The 12,999-nt window shown below is 44.0% G+C and overlaps 1 protein-coding gene across 1 annotated transcript in view; it reads right to left on the reverse strand.

Moving 5' to 3' along the window:
* Mthfd1l (methylenetetrahydrofolate dehydrogenase (NADP+ dependent) 1 like) overlaps positions 1-12,999 on the reverse strand; it is a 130,330-nt gene that overhangs the window by 85,942 nt on the left and 31,389 nt on the right. Inside the window, exons 8-10 of the mRNA XM_013352279.2 lie at positions 11,174-11,285; positions 2,359-2,450; positions 543-640 (exon numbers count right to left, since the gene is read on the reverse strand). Of these exons, the coding sequence (XP_013207733.1) occupies positions 543-640; positions 2,359-2,450; positions 11,174-11,285 (302 nt within the window). The remainder of the gene's footprint in view (positions 1-542; positions 641-2,358; positions 2,451-11,173; positions 11,286-12,999) is intronic.

Here is a 12,999-nt window from a genome sequence, read left to right on the forward strand (position 1 = left end):
TCAGATAAGGACAATGCTTTCTGCATGATGAAGAAAACCAGTTTGTACGTGTCCATTTAATATAGGGCACACTGCTAAGACAAAATGAAATGATATGCGACCTTAATATTAATAAAATAAGGCAAGCACATTCATCAGGATTTAATCGGGGAGGCCTTATGATAGAGAAATGCTGTCTCACTTTGATGATTAGAGGAAATTATCCAATGCCAAAATCCGAATACAGGGGCTGGTAATGTAGCTCAGGTAGTTCATGTTGCTTAGGATGCATGAAGTCTTGGTTTTCATCCCCAATACTCTAGCACCGCACAAAACCAGGTGGTACACGAGTATAGTCCCAGTCCTTGGGGAATAGAGGCAAGATGATCGGATGTTCGTGTCACCCTTGTCTACAGAGTGAGTACAAGATCAGCCTGGACTACATGAGGCCATGATAAGCAATCACTCAAAAGCCTTGAGTTACGCCTCCCATCTTTGACTGAATGGAGACCCGTGTCACTCGAATGAGCCGCCATTGGCACAAGCCAAGCACTGCCACCTACCTGGGGACGGGGGAGAGAGGCTGCAGTTTCAAGCAATGGAGTCGCCACCTCCTATGCTGCTGCTCTCGGAGCCATCTCCTGCCACTGCTGACCATGTTCTTCAGGAGAAAAGGGGAGAAAGACCATAGGGAAGTTTGGGTGGCAGGTCACCCACATAAACTACAGGAATACTGCAAAAGCCAACGGAATCCCAAATCAAAAAAATCATCGTCTAATAGAAGCAACAATGAGATTCACATGCAATTAGCCCTGCAGGCTTTGTTTACGGGCTTGTAGATATATGCATTGCTAAAATAGCTTAACTATTCACAAAAGATACCAAGAATACAGATAGAATTATTCTGAATGGATTTTTAAAAAAGGTTTTACTCATGTATGTATGTGTGCTTATAGATGGTGGTCACAGGTTAACATCAGATAGAGTTTCTTCTATTGTTCTCCAGCTCATGTTTTTATAATTAACTAATTAATTTTTTTATTATATGTGTGTGGGTGTTTTCCCTGCATGCACCATCTATGCACTGTGGGTACAGAAAGCCTGGGGAGGCCAGAAGAGAGCCCTGGTCCCATGGAACTGGAGCTATAGATGGTTGTGAGCTGCCATCTGGATGCTGGGAACCAAAATTGGATCCTCTGTTAGAGCAGTCATTGCTCTTAGTCACCGAGCCACCTCTCCAGCCCTACCACCTTAGTTTTGAGACATGATCTTCCACTGAACCCAGAACTATACAGATATCCTTCTTTCTCTCTAGTGCTGGGATTACCACTGCTCCCAGCTTTTTATGGGGGTACTGGGGTTCAAACTCAGGCCACTCAGTTTGTGGACCAAGCATTTTCTTGACTGAGCCATCTCCTTGGATGGATTCTTCATCTCAATTAGAAAAGAAAAAAATGAAGACAATGTAAGCCTACATGAAAGATGATCTTGGACATCCAGATTCCAGTATTTTGTATTTGTAATGCCATTTCCAATACAATCCTTCTGAGGTCAGTTGAAACGTACAAGGAAACCGAATTACTCAACAGTGGTACATGTACATCTATATGCATGTGAAATTAAGATAAACAGATGTAGTCCCTCAGGTTGTGACACCCTCCGAATGCTTAGTAGACATAGTTAAGAGCTGGGAACTTCAGGGTTTAGGTTTCACGGATGATGGTGGCTTAAAAAGATGCCAACGAAATTTTCAATAGTGTGATGTGTTTTCCCTCTAAGAAGGCTAGGTGATTTGCTTCTAACAAAAGCAAAGAGTGGCACCATGTGATTTCTTTCAGAAAGTACACCTCAAAACAGATCCTTTGCTTAGTTTGTGGGTCACTCACGGTGGGTGAAGTTAGCTACAGCAATGCACACAGCCCTATGCCCACGAGGGATAAAAGCATCCACTCAACAGTCAAAGAGGAGCTTAGGGTCACATGCCGAAAGCCACGTGTGGCTGTGTTATCTCGGAAGTGAATTTTCAGCCCTCAACAGAGCCCTGGATGACATCTTGATTTCAATCATCTGAGAGGCTTGAACCACATAGCTGGCCAGCTCCCAGGTGTCAGATGAAGGAAAGCTATGGGACACCACCTGCTTCAGGTTTGGGGCTGCTATGTTTGAGAGGTGATGCATTATACAGACAGTACCTTGGGCATCTGCCATACGATCATCATGTGAAGGTGGCAAGCAGAAGGCTTCTAAGAGTCCCCATTTCCTTACATCAGGTGGCTTTGACCCCTGGTGTGTGAAGTGCCTGACACAGTACCCAATAGGCAGAAAACACTAGCCGCCACTAACAAGACACCCAAACTCAAATGGCCATGCCAAACAAACCTGTATCCGCAGAGCTGCAGCAAGAAGACTCACATTCTCTCCTGTAATGAGCCCTTTCCTGGGGACTCCAGGAGAGCCCTCTCTCGGCTTCCCTGCAGAAACATTGAATAGGGAAAGCTTGGAGCGCATTGCCATTTATAAACAACTGGTCTTTGTAAAAACCCAGCACACTGAATCATGGGGCCCATCAGGTATCGCCCAAGGAAGTCGGGAGTCAATAGGCAAGTGACCTGTTGCACAGCCTTGAGGATCTCAGTGGGGCTCTTTCATATTTTACATCAGAGGAATGTCAATGTGCACTTAAGCTGTTAACCAGGGATATATAGAAGCTCAGTTTAACAAGGCACCCTGCTTGGGAGGAATCTCACATAGAACACAGAAACAATCTAAGCAGTCTCTTCAAGCACCCCAGGCATCATACTGTGATCTACAAAAAACAAATACAGAATTAGCTGGATGTGGTAGTCTAGTCCCTTAAGCCTGGCACTTAGAAAGCTGAGGCAGGAGAATAAACAGCTTAAAGTTATCCTAGGCTACATAGCAAAGTCTAGGCTACATAGCATAATCCTGTCTCATGAATGTAACTAAAAATAGAGATATAAATATAAGAGTAACTTAAGACAATTCTAGTTAGGTCTGGTAGCCTGAAGTCCTAGTTACTCAGGAGGCTAAGGCAGGGCCAGTCTAGGGAAGGTAGTCAGACTCGGTCTCAAAATTAAAAAGCAAAAGGACTGGAGATATAATTCAGTGGTAGAGTGCTTGCTTAGCGTGCTTGAAGCCCTGGGTTCAATGCACAGCACCTCTGCCCCTCCCCAATCTAGGGACAATTTACACTATTTATGGTAGAGGCAGCATAGTGAAAACAGAAGTTTCTGTCCTGTCTGGTCCCACATCCGTTCAGTCCCAAAGAAACACACAGAGGCTTATATTAATTATTATCTGTTTGACCTATTAGCTCAGGCTCATTATTAACTAGCTCTTACAACTGTATAACCCATAATTCTTATCTAGGTTTAGCCACGTGGCTTGGTACTTTTCTCAGTGCAGCATTTCCATCTTGCATCCTCTATGTCTGGGTGGCGACTGCAGTCTGAGTCTTTTCTCTTCCCAGAAATCCTCCTAGTCTGGTTGCCCTGCATATACTTCCTGCCTGGCTACTGGCCAATCAGGGTTTTATTAAACCAATACAAGTGAGAAGTCTCTATAGGGTGCAAGAGCATTGTCCCACATGAGCATAGCCTGCACAGCAGGCCCCACCCAGACCTATATCAGATTGACACCTCCATCTCTGGCCCAGCCTGGCTTTGGGTCGTGACTTCCTAAGGGTAAAATAAGCCTCTCAGGATTGTGTGGCATGAAATGTAGCATGGCTCATGAGGAGCGTACTCTATAGGATGCTCATTTTAACTATCAGACATAACGTCTGGATTTCTGATACAGTGGGGCTTTGTCTTCTTACAAGAACCTGTAACCTTTCCGGATAACACCAGAGAAATAAATAGAAGTCAGTTTACTTGTGAACACGAGGACAAACAGGAGTAAAAAACACCCTGAGGATAAACTCTAAATCTGAGACGAGAGCAAGCTTCCTTTGGTCATTAAAAGAATAAAAATTGCTGTCAATTTATCTATGTAAAAAAAACTCCATTCAAATAAAATCAAATGTAGTAAATTCTTTATCAAATAATGTGATAAACTCAAAAGACATACATATAACTTACATATTATATTTATATTTTCAAAGTAGTAACTGTAAGTTTTAAATTTGTTTTGAGACAGGGTCTCACCAGGTAGCCCTTGCCCACATGGAAAGGGCTGGTTCTTTGGCCTGTGGCTCTACTGGATGTGCTGGCATTTTAAGGAGGGAAGAAGTTAGGTGACTGGGGTCGTGCCCCTGGGACTCCAGACCCTTCCACTTTCGGTCTGCTTCCTCGCCACCCCTCCTGCTATAGGCACCTTTCCGCCACAGACCTAGAGCAACAAGCCTTGGGAAACATGGAATGAACTCTTGGAAACCACAAAACCAAACAGACTTTCTTCCTTATCATTTGATTTTTTTTTCCTCAATAATTTTTCACAGTAGCAGAAAGTTGACAGACATCCCTGGTTTTGAAATTTGGGGATCATTAATGAGAATTCCATTTTTCCCTCTTTTAGTTAGCAATTATAAAATTTATTAAAAGAAAACACACATGTAAAATGCTTTGGGCTGTGCCCTCTCTTAAAGGGGGAAAATGCTTCTAATAGCGATGCTTTTGAATTAAACAAATTTTCCTCTGTTTCTGGACCACTGGACTCATAAATTATCCACTCTGCTGACAGTCCTTTGCAAGAAATTGCACAAAACACTTAAAGAGTATGTGTTCCATGATGTTTTATTGTCAAATGCATTAAGGGTGTTGGAAAAAGTCTATCCCCCATGTATAGTTTAAAGATGAGCAATGCTTTGGCTCTATAAATCATATCTAGGCAGAGAACAAGAGTCAAAAGATGGGAGAGATTTGTTTTGCTTTGTTTTTATCACTAGAGACCTGCTCTTAAGATCCTGTCCGATGACCATGGAAAAGAAAACCGTACTGTTCACCCCCCTGTCTTTAAGCAATGGAGAATGAAGACAGCTACATTCCAGGGGCTGGTATCAATTTGCAAATGCATGTTCCCAGAACACAGTCGCACAGTAAAGAATTTTTTATCACTTTAGGTGCTTGCACAACGCAGGGCTCAGGAAGAGACTAGGCTGCAGTTTTGAAACTCTGCATGAAGGCTGCCTGCTAAGTCTAAACGAGCTCACTGATGGCTTAAAGGCGCGATGAACAATGTGAAGAGCAGGTATAAGCAAAACAGAACACCTTCCTTCCTCTCAGTTCTCAGGACAGCTGTCTGAAGGAAATAAACCTAGAGGGGAAAACGATCCCATGATTGGACCAGAAATCGTGAGGAGTTTTTGAAAGAAAGCAGCAAGAACAAATTGAATGAGAAGCCTGGGTGGAGGGAGTTATAACCCGATGTTAACAGAAGTCTGACCAGTCAACCTTCCCTTCTGCAGGGACTGGCCTATCCCTAATTTACACTCAGTTACACTCAATTAATTATACTCAACAAATACCAAAAGATGCAGCTAATACTGTAGGTGTCAGGGCACCAGATCTGCCCACAAAAGTTGCGCACCTTCACGCACAGGGCTGACTTTAGCCTTGTAGGCACAGTGGACATAGATGCCTTGCCATTTAATTCACACATGCTAGACAAGTGAGTTCTTACTGAGTCATAGCAGAGGCTTTTCACTAGCTAACCACACACACACACACACACACACACGCACACACACACACACACACACTTTACAAGAGTCTTATAGAGATCTTCACAAACTAACACACACACACACACTTTACAAGGGTCTTACAGAACCCAGTAGTTCTCTGGAAGTGGGTGTCTAAATTTCAGCAATGCTTGGAGTATCATTTGCTTTTTCTTTTATTAGAGTCAAATAAAACTATGATTCTTTTAACTGGAAAAACGTGACGGGGTCAGAAGATACTTTTATTTGACTCTGTATAGTTATTTACTGGGCAGATCTGCTTTTATAAATTTTCTGTTTTTTCTGGAGTAGGGATAAATATCGAGACAGAATTGATTGCAGAGAATTTGAAGCCATTACGATGGGAGGGACTCAGGGCAGCAGGAATACATTGTCAGTACACTTTAACACGGATGAGACTTGGGAAAGGAAACCACTACTTCGGCACCCTGAAGTGAAGGAAGGACTCCACCTGGAGGCTGTCCCCCGTCTGGTTGTCCCCCGTCTGGGTCCTGTCCTAAAACACGGGAGAAACTTCTCACTTCCCACCAACATTCAACCCATGGTTCCTCGGGGGCATGTCACTTTAAAAGATGGTGTTCCATTTCCAATGTTTTAAGATGGTACTGACCAAAATTTGTGCAGAGAGAAGTCAAGGCTTCTTTGTTACGCTGCTACCTATGGAGGTCAGAACAGCCCCTTCTTGGACAACCCCAGGAGGAGGGACAGACCACTAAGACAGCCTTCCTCCCGCACTGCTCCACCCCCTCAGGACCTGGCTTTGATGCAGAGGCAGCGGGTGGACCACCTTTGTATCACAATCCTACGACTCTACAGATAACTCTTTCATGGTTTTCCTGTCTAGGATGACAAGTTATTCCAAAGCCAGGAGAGCTAAACCCGGAAATTAATACAGATAAACTTAAATAAACACTCATCTTGTTTTTTCTAGTTCCAGGAGCTAAATTTGTAAGGTGAGATGGTGACATGGTGACGAGAGCCAGAGGGAATCCTCTAGAAAGATTTACGATAGGGCCCTCAGCGCCGCCATCATTTCAAACATCTGAATCCCACTATCAAATTACAGTATACAATTTCTGTTCCTTTAAAAGAAAGAAGATTTGAATTATAAAGAAATGAAAATAATGTAAACATTAGAACTACCTTATATAACTTTGCAACCTCCAAGACCAAATTAAGGAGGAATTAAGACACTACACACATAAGCTAAATGGCTTTATGTTTTCTTCTTTTGAGAAGGCTCTCACGTATCCAAGACTGACCTTGAACTTCTGACCCTCTGCCTCCACCTACCCAGGGATTTTAGGTTCACATAGCTACATCACATTTTATGCCAGGGTGGAGATTGAATCCAGGGCCCTGTGTGTGGCCTGAACTCCAGGCAAGAACTCCATCCCCAGCCTTGGCTTAAATCTTTTAAAAGGTTTAAAACTTTTACTAACTGAATGTAGTGAGAATGAACTAAAAATTCAACTAGAAAATTGGCGGTATGTCTCGGGGGTAGGTGTGTGTTGTGGGGGGTGGGGGTGGGGGTGGGGGAGCTGGGTAATACATACATGCATCTCAGAATAAAGTGTGTATTTCAGGGATAGATGTGGGGGGCAGAGAGCTGGCTAATACAGACATGTATCTCAGAATAAAGCGTATATCTCAGGGATAGATGTAGTGGGGGTGGGGTGGGGGTGGAGTCGGGTAATACAGACATAAAGCGGAGTTTGAGTCAGAAGGAAACATCTCATCTTATTCCAAACACAAAGGTTGATGAATCCAAGGTCTGCCTAGTTTCTCTGAAGCTACCGTCATACTCTTTCAGAATCCCCTTCCCTGGGCATAACTTCCAAGAAAACTCATACGCCTGCTGCTGTGAAGTCAGTCCTGTGTGCTGGGAAGACGGCGAAGGGAGAACGTGAACCAATGCTCACCGGTAGCTAGTCCGAAAAAGACACTGCCCCCGAGTGTTCATGCCAATTACTCTTCCCAGCCGAGTTTCCAATTCCTATTTTATCAAAGGAAACTGGGGATTGGGAAGCTGAAGGGACTTCTTCAAAGCCACATGGCCCAAAAAGGCAGTATAAATAAGAGTTAAAAAAAAATCATTGTGTGTGTGTGTGTGTGTGTGTGTGTGTGTGTGTGTGTTTGGGGTGGGCAGTGGGCAGGTGGAGCTAGGGAGATGGCTCAGACGTTAAGAGCTTTGACTGGAGGTTGATGGTTCCCAACCCCTGCACTGGATGGTTCACAACCACCTGTAACTCTAGCTCCAGGGGGCAGCTACATCTCACCCTTCTGGGAGCACCTGCAATCTCTCTCATACACATAAACAAGAGAGAAATAAATAAAAATAATTTCTTAAAAAAAGGTCCAAACAATGAAGTCTGGTGTGGTGGTACATCCTTGTAACCTCAGCCCCAAGACGCTGAGACAGGAGGATTGAGAGTTCATAGTGAGCCTCAGCTAAACAATGAGGCTCTGTCTCCAAAACAAAACAACAAAATCTCACACCAGTGAAATAGCTATCTTCTCCTTGAATGACACAATCCCAGATTCATTCACACACTTTCCACTCCAACAAACTGTCTCCCTGCAGGCCCCACAAAAGGAAAAACCCCAGGTCCTCTGGATCACCTGGTTTATCACCCTGAGTCCTGGGAGACAGCTCAGGACTTTTCTCTCACTCCGTACTAGACACCACTGTTTTGGCATGAAAGAACTCTACAGATTTGAATAAAATACAAAGATGCTGCTGTTTGGTCCTGTTTTCTGCATCCAAGACTAAAGACCAACTTCTCTGTCCCATTCAATACATATGTCCCTATATCTTACAACATGGCGTACAAAATGGCTGTATGCAGGGTAAATTCTGTTCTTCAGCAATCAAGGTGTTCCAAGACCACAGCATTCCTTCTTTTAAAAAATATGTTTTAAGTAATAAATAAATAAAGCAGTTGACCTTAAAGTCAGAACACAGGATGTAGACTTTCTATGTCTAAATTCCACGTATTCAGGTCATGTGACAGTGGCATGAGAGACCTGGATAGTCAGGTCTAACAGTTCTCTGAGCACAGCTTCAGTCATTGGGAAACTCTCCTAGGATTGGTATCAATAACACGCCTGCCTCTACAGAGTTTCTGTACCATAACCTCCCAGATCCCGTCAGGATCACGATGAGAATGAATATCTTTAAGATTCTCATTGTTTAAACAAAAGCACTTCTCTCTTTAACAGTGATTCCGAAACTATCCACTCACTAGTTTCAAGTGGCAAGATTATGACAAAAGAGGAAGCCTTTTCCAACCTCCTTATTGGTTCAGCCCTCTACATCCAAGCCACTACGATGAGAACTCTTGACCATTGACAATGTGCTACAACCATGAGCGACCCTGGAAATGGCCTGCATCTTATCAGCACGCTGTCCCGTCAGCCCCGAGTGTGAGCAGGACAATCACTAGGAAGGATCCCTACAGTAGCCATAGGACAGCTCTCGGGCGGCGCTTACCTGCCCCTCATCAACACTCAGCCTCTACTATGGAGCCAGGCACCATCTTGTTAATGTGAATTTCCAAAACCAACAAGGAAAGTATTAGAAAGGGACCAGTGAGATTTAAAACAAACTAGCTGCAATTGTTCCACTTATAGAAGAATTAAATTAATATAGAAGGCTTCTAGTCTTTTATGCTCTCCTAAGCATCAAAATACTGAAACTTAAAGTTATTTAAACATAAATTCTTTTTATTTATTCTTTGGAATTTCAGATATGTACATATCCCACACCAACTCTCCAACATAACCTACTTTTTAAAATTTATTATTATTATTATTGGTTGGTTGTTTGGTTTGAGACAGGGTCTCACTGTGTAGCTCTTGGTGTACATGGGCCAGGTTTGCCTAGATTTCCCAGAGATCCTCCTGCATCTGCCTCCTGAGTGCTGGGATTAAAGGTGTAATATCTTTAAGAATAGTTTTATCAAAACCAAGAGCTCTAAAAGAAACACTAAAAATAAAGTTTTCCTTACAGAAAATATACTATTTTTTCCATAACAGCAGAGAATAAAGACAGCCCAAAAGAATACTGAAGCAGATTCTGTCTTCAGCTAGAATTGTGCCAAAACTGTTCTCAGTAAAAATACTAACAAAAACCAGCAGGTAAGTATTCTTGCAAAGAATATAAAATCATGAAAAAGCAGAAATTATAACTAAGCTTCCTCACTGAATTAGGATTCCGATCCCAGTCTACCACAGCCATCACTTACAGTTAGAGATTGCTTTCTTAGGGAACAATAAAAGTTGTATGTATGTCTGTAGGAAATATGACATGTATTTCATGTGTTTTTGAAGCATAAGGGATGGCACTGATAGTTTCACACATGGGAGGCAAGCCCTCTACCACCGAGCTACATTCTCCAGCCTCCACACAGTATGGATTTTATTTTTTTATTTTAATTTTTTAAAATTATATATATATTTATTTATTTGTATTGTGTGTGTGCATATCACGGCTGTGGTGGGTGTATGTGGAGGTCAGAGGTCAACTTGACAGCGCTGTTTCTTCCCTCCACAAGTGGGGCCTGGGGATGGCATTCAGGTCATCAGGCTTGGTGGCAAGCACCCTTACCCACTCCACGTACCTGCGGGCCACAGGTGTCTTTAGAACAAGCCAGGCAGCCCCTGCTCGCACACACAACTGCACCTCTACTTGCTTCATTGCTCTGTGTGCTTCTACAGCCAGAATATTTCAGGGGTCACTGGGAGGGGGACTCTGGAGACACACGGTTGATCTCCATCCCGACCCTCCCAGCAGCTCCGCTTTCTCTCTGCTTTTCACAGAGAGGCTGCCAAGAATCTTTGGCAAGGAAAGACTCCCGCCATTTCTAGTCTACCTCACACATACCCAGATTGTCTTCTGAGGTCACAGGTGTCAGTCATGTCTGTCTGATACCAGGGGCCAGCAGAGGTGTTCTGATGGTGGTAAGGGGAAAGGGAAGTACTTCGGCTGATACCATGATCTCTCTGCTCACAACATGAAGCTAGTATCAGAAAAGCCCAAAGGTGCGCACATCGAGAGTTCAGTTGCCTGTTCTGCACACCCACAGTGACAGCAGCCATCCTCTCAAGAACACATTGTGGTGGTTTGAAAGAAAAGGACCCCCAAAGGGAGTGTCACTGTTAGGAGGTGTGGCCTTATTGGAGGAAGTGCGTCACTGTGGGGGCGGGGTTTGAGATTTCTTGTGCTCAAGCTTCCCTCAGTGTGACCGTTGACTTCCTGTTGTCTACCTGCAAACTGCCGTACTCCCTTTCATGATCACAATGGACTGAGCTTCTGAAACCGCAAGTGAGCCAGCACCAATTAACTGTTTCTTCGTAGCAGTGGCCATGCTCATGGTGCCTCTTCACAGCAATAAGACCCTAAACTAAGACACACGTTCTCTCCTGAAGAAGCAAGGTGACTATTTCCCCCAACATCATCGCCCCCTGCCCCACCAAGGTGAAGCGATTTACCTGACGAGATGTCATGGAAGCAATTGAGGATGGTGGCTCCTGACGGGATCCAATCGGCAGGGATCTCCTCTGGCTTAGGCGAGCCTAAGACCACAACCTCTGCCTCTTGAAGCTAAAAGGAGAAAAGGAGAGAAAACCGCACACATTAATCCAGAGCATTAGATCTAGACAACTTCTGATGTCACATGACTCCAAAGTAGCATGCCCTTTTAATACAAGACCCCAAGTTTCATACCAAACTGTGGGCCTAGGCTAAGACTCCGAACCAGTAAGCATGACTCAGTACAAGTAGGACACAAGACTAACAATCTTACAAAGAGAATGGGGCTATAAAAACATCATTACGGTCGCTGCTTTGGTGTAAACACTACACAAGTATTATCATTTCTATGTCCCACCCCTCTATACATTACTCATGTCGGAAATGAAACAGAAGACTGGGAAGTTAGCTCAGTATGTAAAGAGCTTACAGTGCAAGCATGAGAGCCCAAGACCAAGGAGTATAGCTGTAATCCAAGTGTGCCTATGGACAAGTCACATGGAGACAGGAGAATTCCCTAGAAAGTGGTGAGCCAGCCAGACTGGGCCATGCTTTGTCAAAAGATCAAAGAGAGCCTGTCTCAAACGAGGTGAAAAGTGAGCCCCTGGTCACCACACACTTTCTGTGGCCTTACCCTTGCATGATCATACACTCTTTAAAAAAAAGATTTATTTATTACATGTATTATGTGTATAGTATTCTGCCTGCATGGACACCTGTATGCCAGAGGAGGGCACCAGATCTCATTACAGATGGCTGTGAGCTACCATGTGGGTTCTGGGAATTGAATTCAGGACCTCTCTGGAAGAGCAATCAGTCTTCTGAGCCATCTCTCCAGCCCAGCATACACACACACACACACACACACACACACACACACACACGAGGGAAGGAAAGAGACTTAGAAAGAGAAGAAGAAAGATATCTCTGCTGAGACAACTGCCTGAGCAGCCATTCCTCCTCCTCTGTGCTACACGGCCAAGACACAGTTAAAGAGCGCCGAGACATGCGGAGCCAACAACCCCGGCAGTCTGGCCAGTTCAAGCCGTCCATGACCTCTGCGGACGGATGTGAGAAGTTAGAACTCGCGACTGATGTTATGCATAGGGGAAAGTGTTCTAGTGGGAAGACAATTGCAGACATCTGTTTCACAAAGCCATTTCTCATTTACATACTTAAATGACTGTCATAAATTCAACCACAGCAGTCCTCAAAGGAAACACAAATGTTTACGGCTGGCTCCCGAGCAGCAGATAAGAAACATCATTTTGCTAGATGTTCCTGTGCGGGGACAGGGAAACCAGAATGCGTTAAAGCACTTCTGGAAAGGCCGTCTAGAAGAACAATGCTGAAGTGTTCATTTTGGGAAAAGCCAGGGACCATAGCTTCGTGCCTGCCCCTAAGACCCCTCAGCCTCCTGCACGTGGTACCTTTGGTACAATCCATTCTCTTCGTTACCTAGAAATCTCGAGAATTTTATTCCAGTTCCTTAGCTACGTACCTAAATATCGCTAAAACAACTGCACTAATAAGCTATCAGGGGGCAGTTAACCCCTCACCAAAGGGCAAAACCCTTCTCCCTTCACTGTCACGGCGTAGATGCTAATTCTTTCTGGGAAGAAAAAGTGATAGATGCTTAGATCAATGAAAAACCCACTGAGGAATGGGGCAAGATTTTAATGAGCTCCAAATTCAAGGAGAATTATTGTCTCCCTGGCCGCTTCAGCTTCCCTCTCCCCACATGGGAAAGGCCCTGGCTAGAGCCTGGCTTGAAACTTTACCTCAT

Source organism: Microtus ochrogaster, linkage group LG9 (genome assembly GCF_000317375.1).
Source record: "Microtus ochrogaster isolate Prairie Vole_2 linkage group LG9, MicOch1.0, whole genome shotgun sequence".
Lineage (NCBI taxonomy): Eukaryota > Metazoa > Chordata > Mammalia > Rodentia > Cricetidae > Microtus > Microtus ochrogaster.